The sequence below is a fragment of the Rhinolophus sinicus genome, chromosome 14 (genome assembly GCF_057876585.1).
Source record: "Rhinolophus sinicus isolate RSI-liver-muscle chromosome 14, RSI-T2T, whole genome shotgun sequence".
NCBI classification, from domain to species: Eukaryota; Metazoa; Chordata; class Mammalia; order Chiroptera; family Rhinolophidae; genus Rhinolophus; species Rhinolophus sinicus.
Genome location: NC_142514.1, coordinates 32809939 through 32827679, shown reverse-complemented (window position 1 = coordinate 32827679; position 17741 = coordinate 32809939). Strand labels below are relative to the sequence as shown.

Below are 17741 nucleotides of genomic sequence, written 5' to 3'. Positions count from 1 at the left end.
GATTTAACAGTAAAGGAGCAGAAAGCGTATCTTCAGCAGAGGAAAGGAGCAGAGAAAGGAAGAAGAGGAGAGGCAATGTCTAGCAAAGTGGGGCTTAATCTAAGAGTGGGGAGGGGAAGGGTGAAGTGCAACACCCACATCCTGTGTGTGATAGAAAACAGGGGAGGCTTCGGAGCAGGAAACTGACATGGCTGGAGCCAGGCTCTAGAAAGTCAAGTCTCCAACGCCCAGCACCCTAACAATAATGGCCAGAAAGTACACAGACTAGAAACCATTTAATGGTTAGTGCGCCTTTGTCCATGTCATACCCACTAGGGGGAGTCAGGGCAGAGAATGGGGACCAGGGCAGAGATGGGGTTGCAAGGTTCACACTCAGGGGGGCTGGGCTTCTTGTAGAGAGGAGAAAGAGGGGACATGGAAGTCTCTGCCCCCAGGCTGAACATTTCCTCTCAGGGTGGCAGCTGTGCCCTGACTAGACTGGGCGCAGATCTAGTGGTCTCAGGTTGTCCAGAGTCAGCCAGGCAGCTGGGCAGGCAACAGTCAGAATGGCCGCTTTTCAGGGGTCATCAGTCGCTCCACCTCTCGCATTAACCTCAGACACAACTCTTCCTGCCATGGCAGAGCCACGCACTGCACGGCCACAGGCAGCCCCACGCTCTTCTTCATGCCCTGCAGGGGACACAGGCATCAGATCAGGATGGGGGGTATCAAGGCAGGACCCCACCCTGGTCCAGGAAGCATCACAGCAGGAGAGGAGGGGCAGCACAGCAGGGCCAGACCGAAGTCTTCAGCGGTTTTGCATTAACAAAGACGGGGAAGGACTATATGTGTTTATATTGTTTCCTCTGCAGCAGCTAGAGTTAGGGTGTGGGTGTAAGTCCAGGGGAAGGGGGACCTGAAGTTGGCCAGGACAGGCCCCTTAGCCTCACCTTCTGCAGCATCTTGTCCCAGATATCCCCAAAGTAGCCCTTGTAATGTTCCATCTGGGCCTCATCCTCGATGGTCACCGTGGTGACAGGCACCACCCCCGCTGGGAAGTCCAGGCAGTTGTAGAGCATAGTGTAGCTGACAGCCCCTGAGACACAGCACAAGTCAGTGCAGCAGGCCGGGTGACCTTCAGGGCCAACCCTCGTGTCTGTGCCTCAGTCTTCCACCTTATGAAATGACCTCCACAGACAAGGGCTGAGACTTGAGTGACCACACCCAGGAATGCAGCTTCAGGGCAGGCTGGAGAACCTGCGGATGGTTGCTCTGTGCCCTTGCCCCTATAGTTTCTTCCACCTGGAATACTGTTCCTATTTTCTTGGCTTATCTAAATACTACCTGGACATCAACCCCTAACCCCACCTCAAAACCACACCACGTAACTCAAGACCTCCAACTTGAATAGTGCAGAGGACAGGGAGCTCATTCCCTCCCAGGCCATCCCATGTGACTGCCATCTCTCCACTCAGCCAGACTATAAGCCCCCCAAGAGCCAGGTCCTCCCGCAGGGATGCTGCCCTCCCCTAGGGCTCCTCTTCTACTTCCCAGCAGCCCCATCAGGCACAGGGCTGAGCTCATAGAAAAGGAGGGATAGGTGGGGTGTCAGGAACATGGCAGGACAGCAGGCCTCACCTGGAGCCTTGCCTGGGACATTCAAGTCCATAGCAGGGCCCAGCATGGGGGTGAGCAGTACATCCAGGTCCAGTGCTCTCCACTGGGCGATCACGGAGTGGCGGTACACCTGGGGAGGGCACCAGCATAGCAGGTGAAGCATTCAGACCCTGCCTATCACATGGACTCTCCAATGCAGGCACTGGCTGGGGCGGATTGGGCCCCAGCCCCTGCCCTGGGATCTGAACTGAGCCATCGTGGGATGGAGGCCCTCGGGACATACAGGCATGGCTGCCTTCAGGTGGCATCAGTTTCTCCACCCCTTACATAAATAGCAGATACCATTTTTCCTGCCAGGGCAGGGCCACACAGTGCCTAGCCACAGGCAGCACCAGAGGGGTGAAGAGGCATCCGGGATAGGAGCCTCAGGATGACCCAGCCCCAAAGGATGTGCATTTGGGCAAGTGAAGGTCAGAGAGGAGGGCCCAAGCAGGCCAGGACAGGGAGTGAAAGGGGGAATGACAGGTTACTCCAGGAGACCAGTGGCCAAGAGACCCCAGGGGCAGGTATGCTGTCCACCCCCACCCAGCTCTAGTCTAGGGGTTCTGGCCTCACCTCGATCTCATGCTGCAGTTTCCAGAGCTTTTTAGCAGACCTGGGCAGAGGGAGTGAGGTCACCAGCCATGACGGTCACAGCCACAGAGATTGACAACATCAGGTCCCTACTCTTAACACCTCCCAGATTACAATCCTGCAGGGACCCTTCTCAACTCTACGGGAGCTCTGAGAGGGAAGTAGTGTAGGGCAGAAGCTCAAATCCCTACTGTCCTATCCAGAAGAGCAGGCCCCAAGAGGGACGTAGGCTGGCTCACTTAGTGACTCTGCAGCAGAGCCACGACAAGACCAGGCCTGATTCCTAGCTACCTTTGGGACACAAAGGAGAGATCAGAGCTGTCAAAGGTCCTAAATGCCTGGTGGTGGAAGAAGGAGCAAGTCCACAGGACATCAGAGCCTGAAAGTGGGCAGTTTATGCCCTGCTTTGCCCACTTGAGCCACTAAGGGACAAGTAGGACCCAGTGCAGCTTTAGTTCGTTTCAGATCTCTAAGAGAAACATGTCTCACAGGGTCACCAGTATCCCCCTTTCCTCTGCCTTATGCCAACTTCCTCCTGGTCTTCTCCACTCATGCCCCAACCAGGTCAACTTTCTCCTCTCCACCCTCTCCCATAGCATTTTCTCCCTAGGCCCTTGCTCTCCAGCCAGACCTGGATCTTGTTAAGACAACTCCAAGGTCCCATCTGAAGGCCACAGAGGGACTATGTAATAGACTCTGTGACAAGATACCCAACTTGAATAGTGTGGGGGACAGGGAGTTCCCATCCTCAGCACTATTCAAGTCGGAGACCTTAAGTTACAGGGTTGCCACCTTAGCTGGGCCACTTCCAGACTCAGAAGTAGCTACTTCCCAAGTCTTTTCCTATCAGAAACCACTTAAACCCAGGTCAGGAGAAGAGAAGGTCCGGCATCTGGGCATGGGAAATGTTCTTACCGAGACTTCATGCTGCTGAGAAAGGCTGCTAACCTTGGGAGCTGCAGGAGGACAGACAGAGTCAGTGGCTCAGCTTTGGGCCAAGTGCTAACAACAATTTTCTACAGGCCAAGTCACCCATGCCTCTTCCCTTTGTCCCTCCCCCAAGGTCCCAGGTCTGCAGCTCTTTTAGCATGCACGCTTGCTAAAAATTATAGAGCATGGGAGAAGGAGAGGAGTCTGGGTGAGGGCTGGAGAGAAGAGGAGGCCATGCATGCCCACCCAAGAGAGGCTAAGGAGAAGGGGGAAGAGACCCAGAGGCTCCCTCCCACCCACCCAACCCCTTCCACTCCGTGTGCCCTCACCAGAGGCTTCAGCAGGAAAGCCAGCAGTCCTTTAAGCCACCTAGGCAGCTTCAGAATCCAGATCAGGTCCCCTAAGCAGGGGTCCACGAAATCACCTTTGCTGAGAGACAAAGGGTCCGGTCCAGGCACGCCCACCCCAGACATCCCTCCTGGCTTACCCCCACCCACTGCAGCCCCCATGCTCTACTCAGCGACCCAGTCCACCTCCCTCCTTGCCAGACTCCAGTAAGCACTGGAGGTTTCCAACCCCTTCATCTGCCTCTTTTCAATCATGTGACTTGTTTCTGCTAATCCTTTAGGATGCCTGGACTCTATCCAACCCCGACCACCCTGCCCCCCGCCAGGAGCTCGGCAAGGCAGGACTCTGTGTCTACCTCCCTGGCAAACTCAGCTCCTATGGACTGAGAGCAATAAGGACTGAGGGCAACATCTCCCTGGCCAGGGCTTGATACTGAGGGCCTCTCCCTATTGATGACACCAGCCTGGAGGCATAAAAGGGGCTGTCCAGAGTGAGCCACCCATGATACTTGTCTCTGAGGCTGTCTCTGGCTGCAGATTTCAGGGAAAGATCTCAGGTATCTGATCCTGGGGTTCATTCGCAGGGCCAGAGTGAGGGGTAGCCCCTTCCACTGAAGCCTGGATCATACTCTGCTACCGGGAGGAAGTCCAGTCAGCCCAGGCATGTCATCAAGAGCCCGTAACAGGCCTGTCCTTCACCCTGTCAACCTTTAAGGACTGAAAATATTCAAGCAGAACCAGTTTCTCTAAACGTGAACTCTGCAAAGTCACTTAAAGAGGATCTGATCTAACCTACCTACTTTATAGAAGAAAAAACTAGGGTCCTGCCTGGGAGGGAAAGATGTGGCTCAAGTCAGAAGAGCCTGGAGTCACAGATGTCTGGACGCCTGCCCTCCTGCTTGATCCTGCCCTTGTCTCTCAGTCTTCCCCAGACAGGCAGCTCCCCGCCCACCTCCTACCTCCCAACAAGCTCAGCTCAGGGCCAGGCTGTAGATGCTCAATTCAGCCTCCCCTTGTGCTTGCACCTTTCCAAAGTTTCCTGGGCAAGGTATCTCCAAGTTCAACCTGCAGTTGGAGGGGCAGCAAGGTCCCTGCCCAGGATGCTCAGACCTACTTTGTATTCAGCTGAGGCCTATCCCCCATGTTCCCCCAGACTGGCCCACCCTGGGGGTGGTCACAGCACCCCACTGCTTTCCCTGGGTCTACCCATGTCCTGATCCCAGCACAGATACTGAAACTCAACATCACTCACAAGTTCTGTAGGAAGGTGGTGCCACCATCACTGAACAACCCAGATGTGGACAGGGTCTCCAGAGCATAGGGTATATCGCTTGGCAGGAAGGGAACCAGCTGCAGGGATTGAGAGGTGTAAGGCCCCCAGACCTAGAAACCCTTAGGTCCCACCACCCCCATGCTGCCCAGGTGACCCCAAGGATGGACTGGACCAACCCTGCACACACAGTAGCCTTCACTGGAACCACAAAGGTGGCCTATTGGCCCATGAAAACTCCCTGCAAAATGCACATGATGAAAGAAGTCTGGGGCTACGCATAAACTTATCTGAGGTGAGCAGACCAAAACCCACTGGTCCACCATCTCAGGGACCCAGGAACCTCTGGACAGCTGTGCACTGCTGTCTGTGGTTAACGAGATCCCCCCAAAGCTGCACTCACACATCCCCAGCATGAGCTGAGTTCATCCCTCTACACTGGTGCCACAGGGACACAGTTCCCATCCCCAACCACAAAACAATCAGGGTATAAAGATGCCAGGAAGAGGTGGCAGCCACAGGTGCCAGGGAGGGACCATGCCAGGACTTCCAGGCTTCCACAGCCATACCGTGTGGCCAGCAGCCTCAAGGCTGTGCTTGGTCTCCAGCAGGGCCCGCTTCATGGCTGGGGTAGGCATGGTATAGTTGTCTGTCTCATAATACCCTACACGCAGTGGCCGAGAGCTTGTGTAGACCTGGGGACAAGACACAGGAATCACAGTCAGGTCAAGAGAGGGTGGCCCGAGGCAGGGCTCCCCGAGATCAGAGATGCTACTCAGCCTGACATATCTGTGAGGCCATAGCCTGGATCCCCTGAAAACTGAAAGCCATGATGACTCCGCAGGGGCAGAGCAAGGACGAGGATTTCCACTGGTCATATGAGGACACTGAGGCTTCAAGTCTAGATAGGGAGACACGGCCAGAGTGAGGCCAGGACTTCCCCAAAGCCACCCAGTGGAGAGTGACAATGGTAGGTCTGGAACCCAGGCAGCCTGTCTCTTGAGCCGAGGCTCTGCATCGCCTGTTTCAAGAATGCAAGTCCTGCCTGTAGTGATAAATTGTTCCAGACCTCAGGACAAGGACCTCGTCTCCTCCCTCTCAGGAAGGGGTTCATGAACCACTGCGCTCAGCTGGAACATCTTCCTCTGCTGGGGAGCGGGAGCTCACCCCACCCAGCCCAGATCTCCCACCTGCCAAGAAACACTAAGGCCCACTCCCCTGTCCAGGGGCCCTCAGTCCTTCCAAGGCAACCTGGCCTGGGTGAAGGCAAGAGGTCTGTGCCGGAGAAATGGAGCTACGTCACAAGCTTACTGTCTACATTAACTTGACTTTACTATTCTACTGTCTGCATCCATCTAACTTGACTACTCCTGAATGCTTTGTTCATAAAGTACAAATAACTTTATTTTTCACTCCTGAAAAACCCATCGACTCTTCAATAGAAGTATCAAATGACAGTTTATACACCAAGACTCACCTCAAAATCCTCACCTTGCTGGGTCCACCCATCCTAAGCTATTACATATGATCCTTACAAACCTCCACACTGAAATACCTGCCTTTAATCAGAATTCAAAATCTCAACAAATATCCCAACTTTGCCCCACCCCACCCCTCCCAGCCCTTGTGCTAATAAGGTTCTGTTGAGGCATCGTTCTCCCTCCCCACAGAAATCAATAAACTCAGCCTTGTCTGATCAACAGGCTGTTTGGTGGTATTTTGGGGAGCCACCATTCGACACTGACAGCAGATCCCAGCATTCTCTGGGAGAGAGCTCCACTTTTAACTCACTCGGCCTACATGCCAAGCATTTTACTGGAAGCTGGAGATATGGACACAAATACTGAAGAAAGACTTCTATTTGCTGAGACTCAAACACAGGAGGTACAGGAGTTCTCCCTCAAGTTGATCTTGGGGCTAGGAAGTGGTTGTTGCAGAGGTTAGGGCCAGAAGGCAGGCCTGTCCTCAGCAAAGGCTCCACCCAGGCTGTTGATTTGGAAGACTGTTTCTAAGTGCGGGTAAGGGCTCCATCTGGTGGCTGTCTGTGGAGCAGCAGCTAACCCTGGGCTCAGACCTCTGGGGGGTGGTTTTCAGTACACAGGGCCTCCCAAGTCTGCCTGGGAGCTGCTGTCTGGGCTCAGGAGCACCAGTGATAACTGAACCCACCCCCATGCATAACCTTACCCCTGCTCACCTCCTCATTGAAGGGCACTGGGGGCACGGTGGGGTCCAAGCGGAACATGTCCTCACACAGCAGCGCTCGCATGCATAGTGCTAGGCTCTCCACGTCCCGGGCCATGGGGCCGATTGAGACCTGTACTGTGGAGTGGGAAGGTGAAGGGAGAACGATCACTTGGCCCCAGTGGACTCTGAGGCTACGTTCAAGTAAGGGTTGGGCCATTGCCCATGAATGTGGGCAGAGACAGGAGGTAGGAACTCAGACCTAGAGTAGCCTGGGAGCCAAACTCTGCCCCCAGGAGAGGCAGGGGCAGAGATAGATCAGGCAGACCCCAGCCCCCTCCTCCAGGGTGCTGAGGGAACCGCAAACCTCACCTGCCACCTGTCCATAAACACAGCTCTTCATGCCGATCTTGCTGAATAACAAACACAAGATGTTAGAAACAAGAAATGCCCAACCTCTGCCGCACCCACACCCATACAACAGCTTGGAACTCTCACCACTTGGAAACTAGGAACCAGGCCAGTGATGCTGTGATACTCCCTCCCAGCAAAACCCCAGGGAGGGAACCTCTACCTGGAGCCCAGAGAGGTGGGAAGCTAGGCCAAGGCCACACAGCAAGAGGCCCAGAAGCTCCCTCTACTCATCACCTATACCATACCTGAGGCGGTTCCCCGTGGGCTTGAGGCCACAGATGCCACAGAAGGAGGAGGGAAAGCGGATGCTGCCTCCGATGTCAGAGCCTAAGCCCAGGAGGGAGCCTCCAGCTCCAATGAGGGCCCCCTCACCTCCTGAGGAGCCACCTGGGCTCTTGGAGGACTTCCAGGGATTTGTGCTCTGGCCGAAGAGGGGGTTACTGCAGTCATAGCTGGAGGAAGCAGGAATGGGTCAGCCATGTCATGCTGGCACCAGTGACCCTGCCTCCCGCCCCCGCACCAGCGACCAACCTGAGCATGGACTGAGGGATGTTGGTGTGTACGAAGGGCACAGCGCCCTGCAGCTTCAGCACCTGCACCACCACGCTGTCACACTCTGCTGGCACCCCCTCATTCAGCATCAAGCCCAGTGTCGAGCCCTGGCCCTAGAAGGAGGGTTAGGCACCAAGAGGGACACGACTGGTTAGTCAGGGGCCCTTCGGCAGCACGCTGTCCACTCCCATCACCTCTCACAGGCCAAGGTAAGGCACACCATGGTGCCCTCTCAAGCCCTCCGGACCTGTGAGGGCCCAGGGGGATCCCGGACACAGAGCTGGCTGGCAGGGATGGGGGGAAGTTGAGTCCTGATACTGAGACAGGGCATACCTTGTAGCTGAAGCACTCCTTGAGGCTCACAGGGACACCGTAGAGCAGACCCTGTCTTGGGGCCTGGGACAGCTGAGTCTCACAGTCTGCCAAGTAGCTGGTTACACAGTTGGTCCCTTTGTTCACTTCCCAGGCCTGCGGGAGAGAGAAATGGACACAAGGCAGAGTGAGGCTGGACTTTTAAAAAAAATTGTGGTAAAATACACATAACACAAAATTGGCCTTTTAACGTATACCCAGGGAAAGGGTAGCCAGCAACATGGCCCAGAGCCAGGAGCACGGAGGATAATCTAGGGCCCAGCACCCACTTCACTGGGGACATCTGGCCCCAGCCACACGCTGCCTATCTCTGGCCTTCAGCCCCAAGATGAAGAGAGAGTACTCCCAAGGGCCAAGGTACAATCAGGGCACTCAAAGGAGCATGATGCTGGCCTCAGATGCCCCCAGAGGGAACAAGCTGGGAGGAGGATGACCCTTGGTCACGCCCCTCCCCCTCCAAGCCACACCTCTGCCCAGTGAGGCAGATGGGAACTAGGTAGATGCCCATTTCAGACTGCACTGGGAGTCAGCACAGAGTGGGGCTAGACCCAGACTCCAGCCTCCCAGTGCCTAGCATGCTCTCCTCTGTCCCAGGCCTGGCCCACACCTGCCCTAGCTAAGCTTCCCCTTTCCCAGGAACTCTTGAATCTGCTAATCAAGTCACATTGAGGAGTGACTGACTGATAGCAATTATATTAAGGGGGGTGGGCGTTTGACTGAAAGGAATGCCACACTCATAGTGCTTACCTGCCTCGGAGCCTTGCTAGAGCCCTCCAACTAAGGCTCATAATACCAGCATGGGCCAGGGAGCCCTACTAGACTGAGAAACAACAGCTTGAACTGGAGTGGAGGGGAGGCAGAAGAAGGGGGATAAAAAGTGAACACTGAAGAGGAAACCCTCACTCGGGCTGGGAGGGGTGGAGGGTCACAGGAGGCTGCATGGAAGAGGGGATTCCTTCTCTGGGCCCCGAAGGCTAGCCAGGGAAGCCTGCTGCACCAAGCAGGGCAAAGTACCGGGAGAAGAGCCTTCCAGATAAAGGGAACCCTACAAGAGCCAGCACAGAAGCATGGCCTACTGCGCTACTACTGATGCCCCCCAAGCTCCAGAAGGCCTTGGCCAAGGAAGATGCTAGAGACGGAGTTGAAGCAGAACGGCAGAGCCTGAAGAACTGGAGACCTAAAAGGGATCCGGCCAGGTGGCTGGCTCTTGATCAGGTGGCTGACAGGGGGTGGGGACAAGGGGAGGGACTGGAGAGAGCTATAGGGAGGGAACTGACCAGACTTGGTGACCAATGGGGTGGGGGCAGGAGGGAGAGGGAAGTTGGGGCTGAAATCCAGGTTTCTGGCTAAAACAATATGCTCAGTGTCCCCCTCACCCGCTATACGCAGAGTCAATCTCTCTTCTCTCTCTCTCTCTCTCTCTCTCTCTCTCTCTCTCTCTCTCTCTCTCTCTCTCTCTCTCTCACACACACACACACACACACACACACAGAGACACCCCTAGGCTCCGTCCCTCCCTGGCAGCCCCTGGTACTGTGGTTCCACCGGCCCTCAGCAGCATGAACTCCAGGCCGATTTTTCCCCACAGCCTCTACAGAGACAGCAGATAGGAAGGAGCAGACAAGGCCTTACCTTTCCCACATAGGTGAAGAGTGCAGCCTCGGGGGACAGCTCTCCACTGTGTAACTTCTGTACCAGTTGAGGCAGGGTCAGGGCCAGCAGAGCCTCTGAGTCCAGGTCGGGGTTCTAGGGAGATACCTCAGATCAGTCCCTTACTTCCTATAGGCCCCACATGTTGCAGCAGACACCTGTGGCCCATGTACTTAAGTCCACACACCTACTAAGCAGATGCTCAGTCACATACCAATCCATGACAGACATGCCCAACAGCAAAGCCAATACCATGACCCAACCTGGGCAGGCCCTTACCACCTGCGGACAGTGAAGATATTATCTCTTTAAGAAGATTCCTGGAGGGGATGCCCATGGAGAGGCCATACCAGGCTGATTATTAAGTCATTACAAACCACCACCACCAATGTCTGCCTACTGTGGCCAGGCGCCATGTTGGTGTGCTCTCTGTTTTAATTATATCTTACCACTATTCCCCTTGCACAGATAAAGAAACTGATGCTCAGAGAGGGGAAGTGCCTTGCTTAGGATCATACAGGCAAACTAGAGTTCTCTGCCCCACTCAGCACAGGCTGCCTACTCAGCACAGGTCTACCTGCACCAGACCACCCAACCCCTAGCAGGGGAAGGTGAAAACAAGAAGCCCCAGTCCTGGGTAGTTGGGCTGTAGCTGGAAGCCACATCCAAAAGAGGATTTTTTCATTCATTCCACAGATATGTATTAAGTGCCTACTCTGTACCACACTAAGCATGGAGATACAACAGTGAACAAAAAAGGCATATCCATACTTTGGGGGGCTTACACAAGGTGCTGGGTTGGGGGTGAGCAGATAATTAATAAGTAAACAAATAAGAATTTTACATAGTATGAAATAACTTAAAGAAAATAAAACTGGGTGTGGTAGAAGTGGTCAGGGAAGAGCTCTCTAAAGGAGACATTTGATCAGATACCTCACTGCCAGGCCTCAAAGGCTCCCAGAGTCCCTGGGCTCAGCCTCTGCCAACAAACACCCAGCTGATTCCTCCTCACTGATGCTGGGCTAATTAGTAAGCAGGGACTAGAGGAGGACTGAGTCACAGCCACCAGTTCTCACCTCTACCTTGCCCTGCTCTTGCCAAAGTCTCTAGGAGCTTCCTTGTTGCCAAATCCAACAGATACGTGACTGTTTATTTTGCTCCATGTCTAATTTACTACGTGACTCTGTTTATTTTGCTCCATGTCTAATTTACTACACGTTGGTTCTCTTCAATTTCCTCCTGAGCCCAGAGGTACCACTCTCCCTGATTTCCTTCCTGCCTCTTGGAGACTTCTGTCATCTATTTATTCAATCAACAAACGTGTTCTGAGCACCTACTACATGCCAAGGACTATATTAGGTGCTATGAATTCAGAGGTAACCAAGACAGGAAAGTCCTGCTTTCATTTAAGAAAAATTTAAAAATTAACAAATAATGGACAAATCGCTATTTTGTGAGAAAGGAAATAAATAGAGTGTTGTGATGGAAACAACAGAGGACTGACCTAGATGCCACGGGCAGGCCTCTCTGAGGAGGTGACATTTCGGCTGTGATTTGAAGGATGAGAAGGAGCCAGATGTGGGAAGAGGCAGAGGCTCCTTGAGTTTCTTCTGGGCACTTCTTCCCTCTCTGATGCTGGGAAAAGTCATTCCTTTTCCTGGCTTCCACTCCAGGCTCTCCACCTATCCCATGGCCTCCTGATCCTCCTCCCAGCCTGACCTCAGTAACCTCAAACCCACTCACTGGGCTATTCCCATTGGCGCCCACCCCTCTGTGCCCTTCCCCCTGAGCTCGCTGCTCCCCCACTTTCCATCAGCTCCTCCTTCTTCTCCTGCATGTGTCCCTCAGGGAAGGGCGCTGCCATCCATCCGCGTATTGAAGTGAGGAAACAGGAGTCATCCTGGACTCCTCCTTCTTCCTCCTACCTGCATCCAATCAGTCACCAGGCCCCCTACGTAGCTCTAGAAAATGGCCACCTCTCCACTCCCTCTACCAAGACGCTCGCTGATGCTCATGCTTTCTCTCCCAAGTCAAACAGGGGCCACCTAACTAGCTGCCCTGACCAAGCCTTGCTGCTCCCACCCACCCTTCCCGCTAGGCCAGACAGTGCAGAGCCCAATCAGGCCTTGCTTCTCCGCTTAAAACCACCCTCACACCACAAGCTCCAGAGCATGTTCCAGGAGGTGCTTCCAGGCACAGCCCTGTCAGATTCCTCTGCCCCCACTCAATATGACACCAGTCGCTCACACCCACCACACCCCCAGAGCTGAGAGCCCTCCACACACACCCATCACACAGCCTGTGTACCCCTCCCTCAGTATCAGGAACATTCTACCCTTTCTCTTAATTTGTTAAATAGTACAGTACTTACTTGGGATTTTTTTTTTTTTTTTTAATACAGGAGCTACAAAGAAGGAAAAAATGGATCCATGCTCTCTCTCTACACACACCAAATAATCACTGGATATTTTTTTTAAAGGTATACAAAATGAAAAGTGAACATTCCCCCACCTGTGGGACCACCCGGCCCAGCCCCTCTTCTGAAAACTAAATCATAGTTAACAGTTTCTGATGAAACTTTCCAGGTAAAAAATGTTTATGAAAAACCCACAATATATACTTGTTTATATATATTTTATTTTTGCACAAAGGTATCATACTATATACACAGTACTACACTGTGCCTCTCTCACCTCACGATGAAAATAGCAAGATTGCTTTTTCCCCCTGATTATATAAACATGTGATCGTTATGTTTAAAAAAAAAACAAAAAAAAAAAACCTAACAGTATGGGGAGGAAAGTGAAAATCACCAGAGAGCCCACCACACTGGGACAATTACCACTGACAGTCTGGTCACCGCCATTTCCGACCTCGTTACAAGGTGCCCACAAATTTCCTGTGCACTTCAACTAGAAGCTATCCACAAGTTCCTCTCTATTCTCAGCACAAATTTTAATTCTTTCCTATGTTCCTCCATGTTGACAGTTGATGACATTGTTAACAGCTATTTTAAAATCTTCAAGTAGTTATGAGGCAGCTGAGACATTTTCTCTTTCACAAGACACAAAAAGTAACTCTGCGCCTCCAAGAGACCAATCTGTGAACACGAAGGAAATCAACTTTGTATGGAAAGTGTACAGATAACTTTGAACTGCGGGTGTGGCCACTCTGTATGCATACTTTTCCAAGGGAAGGATACTATAGCTATCAAATCTGTGGACAAAAAAATGGGGTTCTGTGGAAAGTACCCTCACAGAGTGACCTGATCAGAAATTCCTAACCAGGCAGGTAACAGTAGGTAGTCATGCCCATGCCTATACCTTCTTTAGCAAAAGGTTTTAAGCCAACCTGGTCCATTGTTCTTGAGCATCTAGGTTAGCACACCTTTGAAATTCCAGAAGTAATACCCCTTGAAAGTTAACCCTCAAGGAGCACATAATCTTAACTATCCTATAATCTAATCCTTGCCTTAATTTCACCAGTCTTCCTTACGTCCCCTCCTTAATTTCAAATGCATAAAAGCTGCAAAACTGTTATTCTCTGGAGCATTTGAGATCTTGCTCCCTAGCATATGTCACCAATCTGGCTCAAATAAACTCTTTTAAAAATTTTCTACAGGCTTGGAAATTTTTACGTTGACAAATCATTGCCATTCCTCCATCTGTCTTTCTCCTTCTGAACCACCTACTGTCCTAATTTCAGGTATTCTTCATTGTCCTCCATGTCTTTTTCATTTTCCCTCATTTTTAAAAAATCTCTTTTGTTCAATTTCAAGATATCTTTTCCATTTGATCATGTAGGCTATTAATACTGGTCTCAACGAAAATTATACCGTCCTTCAACACATCTACGGAATCATTTTGTGTAAAAGTCAGGTTCAAGGTGGGCTTTGGAGAAGGCCAAGAGATGGAACTACACATCACATCCAGTTGAAGGAAGTGACATTTGTTAGACCAGTGGGATTTTGACAAACAGGGTCAAAATATACATAATAGATGGGGAAAAAAGGCATTCAAGGTAAAAGTACAAGGACAAAGGCACAGAGGCATGAGCAGCTGTTCTGTGATCTCTCTCCCAGCCATAATATTCTATTATTAGTGCTCCCTCTTACAGATTGGAAAAATAGAATCGACTAGGTATTCTACACCAAAAACGATTTATTTAAGAAAAACAAAGGATTGCAATCCAGTGTGTACAGAAATGGCGAACCATGTGCGCACAACGAATGGGACAAAGATGGAGGAAAAGGAAGTTAAAAGGAGGGGCTGTTACAACCATGGAGCTGTTATAAACACAAGGTTCTTCCTTGTAGGGCTCTCCAATGATATAGTGGCAGAACTCCTCCCATAAGCCCTAGCTCCTCCCACAGGCCCTCCTGATTTCTTCAGGTTAAAGTCTCTGTCATAATTTTATCAATCTTCAGTCTAGAAAGGCTATCAAAACTCATTCAAGGGGCAGGGTGGGGAAAGATGGGCAAAGAGTTGTTACAGGGTGTTAAAGCTTACATGGTCAACGGAGAGTTACCAGAATACACCTTACTCTAGAGTTGTTCTACATCTAGAAAGAGAAGAACCATTTTGTGATGATCCCGGAAGTGCTTAGGATTCCCCCGTCATCCAGCAACACTTTGGAATACAGGAAGTGTATGGCCTCCTAATAAGCTTTGTCTGGAGTCTATCAGGCAGGAGCTGTATGTAATACAAGGTGCTGTATTCTCCTAGGGCCTGATCAGCACCCTGCTTACCTCCGCCCATTCAGGGCTGGGCGGACAAAGCCCCAGCAGAAAGGCTGCCGAGACAGCTTGAAAACTCACCTCCCTCTTATCCAGGGGCTCCAAAGCCAAGCAAATGGGTGCATTAGGGGCAGGGAGACTCAGGCTGGGACTGAGTTCAGCTAAAATGCCCCCCTCCTACCTGCCTCAAATGCCTACAGAGCTATTGTCACCAAGCTCCCACCCCTTTGCTAATAGCTCCAAACAATGAGGCTCCTGAGGAAACTCTCCCTTTCTTCTGCACAGTCCTTGCAAAACCAAAAGGTGATTTCCCAGCTTCCCCTGCTGGAAGAGCCAAGCTTTGGCACTCAGAGGCCAAGTTCTCCTGTCCCAGGGAAGATGTATAAACAACTTTTTGTATTTCAGGGCCAAACTTCTGCCCTGGAAGACTCAGTTCTCAAAAACAATGAAAGGTAGTAGCTCCAAAGGGATACTGTGTAAATAGTGATGCTTGGAGTTCAAGTGAGGGAAGACGCATGCTTCTACCACCCCACATTCCTTCCAGCTGGTGGGTTCCTTGCGACTGGGAGGGGAGTCTGTAGGCGGAAACTGGGCAGATTCCTGCAACTGTCCCACGCAGCATTTGGAGCTGGCAGAACTCAGTTGGCTGCACAGAAGGACTTGGGGCCTCAGGAGCAGCTGAGAGTCTCGGGGCTGAGCCCGGGCTCATCAAAAGGACCTTTGTGGAGGACACCTAGAAACTCGGAGAGAAGGAAGACTAGACAAGTGGAGAACCTGTGCTCAAAGTAGGGGTTTGGATTCAACACCAGGGCCTCTCAATGTGGGAGGAGGGAACCCTAAAAATTGACTGAAAGTGGACTTTTCAGCCAGCTTGATGAATGAAGGCTGGAACCAGGTACATTTTTATTTCAACAAACAAACAAGTAAATAAATAAGACATATGTGGAGTAAATAAATAAGACATATGTGGAGTAAATTCATACTATTACATCTAGCTAAAACCTCACTCTAATCAAGGCTGCACCTTGGGCCTGGCATCCAAGGCCCAGTCTCCCTTCCTAATCTCTCTCCCCTGCTCCTCTCCACTGGAATGAGGCTGGATGGTCCCAATGGACATCTAGGTACTAGTTCCAGCTCTTCCCCAACTCGGAAATCACTTGCTGCAGCTGAGCATCTGTGATGAGCAATTTTCAGTGACTTCCTCCCTGTCTCCCACCTAGGCACACCCTTCTGTTTCCTGCTGTTCTCATCACCTGAACCACCTTCCCACCTGTCAGATCCAATTTCTTGCAAACACATACCCTCACAAACACTCATGACCAGTATTTTCTACCTCAGCACATAAGACAACTATCACAGTTCAGCATTTTGATTTCTAACTGGGTCCAGTGTCTCATACACCTGGAGGGAAAGCCCCCTCTTGTAGGCCCCTATACACACACTGAGCTGATCCAGAAAGAGAAAACCTTGTTGGCAGATCACCCAGGGAAGGGTTGGAACTAACTCTGCTCATGAAAGGGACTTGTCAGGAGTTGGCTATGACAATCTGGGCAGAAAGAGCTGGGAAGACTGCCATTCCAGCCCCGCTGTGCCAATAATCTCCCTGTGCAACTGGGCAAGTCCGTCTCCAGCGCTTCTTAGGGTCCTTACGCACAAATCAATAAGTTTGAACTGTAAGCTCTCCCGATTCCCGCAGCCATCACACGGTGATTCCAAAGTCCTAAACCCTAGCATCCCATTGGTTCTCACCCTTGGGTTTTGGCGTTCTTATGATCAGTGATCTTGAAACTCTTTGGCACCAGGCAAAGCTCCTCTTTGACCCGTGCGGGGTTGTCTCTTTCTTTCCCCCTCCTCCCTTTAGCCCCACCTGTCTCAGAAAGAATACGGAACGAATTAGGACAAAGAGGGGTGCCAAGTTACAAACCTGCTCTACCCACACACCTGCGCTGCCTTCCACCTACCCCTCTACGCGTCTGGGCAGCTTTAAATGCTGCTGGGGGTACCCCCACCCGGTGCCTCCCCGACTGCAACAGTCACCTGGAGACGGAAGCGCTGCGCAGCCTTATCCATGCTTTCCAGGGCCGCTTGCCGTCTCTGCCGCGCCCGGGCCCCCGCACCCTTCGCTCTTCGGCGACCAGACCAACGCAGGGCCACGGCCGCTGCCATGAAGCAGCAGGCCAGAGCAACCCCGGAGGCGCCAGAGAGCTCGGTCCACAGTTTGTCCACCACCATGATCTCCAAACGCCGATAGCTACCAAGAGCGACAGAGCAATCAGCAAGCGTGGATCCCGCCGCAAAACCCGGCCTGGATGGGCGGAGGATCCGCGCCCGCCTGCGCAAGAGAGACGGGAGGAGTGTAGCTCTGTCGCAGGGCCGCAGGGGAGCGCGTCGTTGCCTGGCAGCGGGCCCGAGGCCAGCGGCGCGCGACCGTCGAAGTCAAGCCCGATGGCCGGGCTGGTGTGGCCCCCTGCGTCCTCCCGCACTGGGCCAGGAGGAGCTGGAGGAGAGGGAGGGGCACCCGCTTCTCGTGGGCGGCCTCGGAAGCACGAACGTGGCACCGGCCGGGCTCGGCCTCAGCGCCATGCACCCCAAAGCCCCAACTCCCGGAAGACGCGGCCCAGGTGGAGCCCTGTGCAGGAAAGGCCAGCCAAGAGGACGGGGTGGGGGCGGGGTGTGTGTGTGTGTGCAGGGACAGATTGGGCTCGATTAATCCCCGCAGTTTAGCATCTTTCCTGGAGAACCTTGTGTCAGGGCCGGCACCTCAGGGCCCCACCTCTTCCCTGCGCGAGGCTTGGTGGTGCAGGGCAGCCCTGGGACAGGTACAGGAAGTTTCTCTGGGGCGCCCACCAGCTATCCCCTCCCTTTACCCCAACCCTGGGATCCCATGTCTCTCGCCCTGGGCTCTTCTTCATGGCCAAACCAACCATCACTTGTCCAGCTCAGCCACCCCGCAGACTTGCTTTCCTAAATCACCCTTTTCTAATCCTGGCCCTCCAGGAGTTCACACCCAGGAAGCAGAAAAAATGTCTGACCAGGAGTCAGGGGACTTCGTGCCCTTCAT

General features: G+C 52.6%; 1 protein-coding gene across 1 annotated transcript; it reads right to left on the bottom strand.

Moving 5' to 3' along the window:
- Nucleotides 1-256: 256 nt before the first annotated feature.
- On the bottom strand, nt 257-17291 carry LOC109456888 (fatty-acid amide hydrolase 1). The gene is made up of 15 exons (XM_019749410.3): nt 16718-17291; nt 9928-10041; nt 8257-8391; nt 7903-8036; nt 7617-7823; nt 7330-7370; nt 6971-7095; nt 5346-5471; nt 4759-4856; nt 3489-3588; nt 3145-3185; nt 2212-2251; nt 1618-1726; nt 930-1075; nt 257-669 (listed from the first exon to the last, which is right to left on the bottom strand). The coding sequence occupies exons 1-15, from the start codon at nt 16910-16912 to the stop codon at nt 541-543; spliced, it is 1740 nt and encodes a 579-aa protein (XP_019604969.1). The 5' UTR covers nt 16913-17291; the 3' UTR covers nt 257-540.
- Nucleotides 17292-17741: the final 450 nt, after the last annotated feature.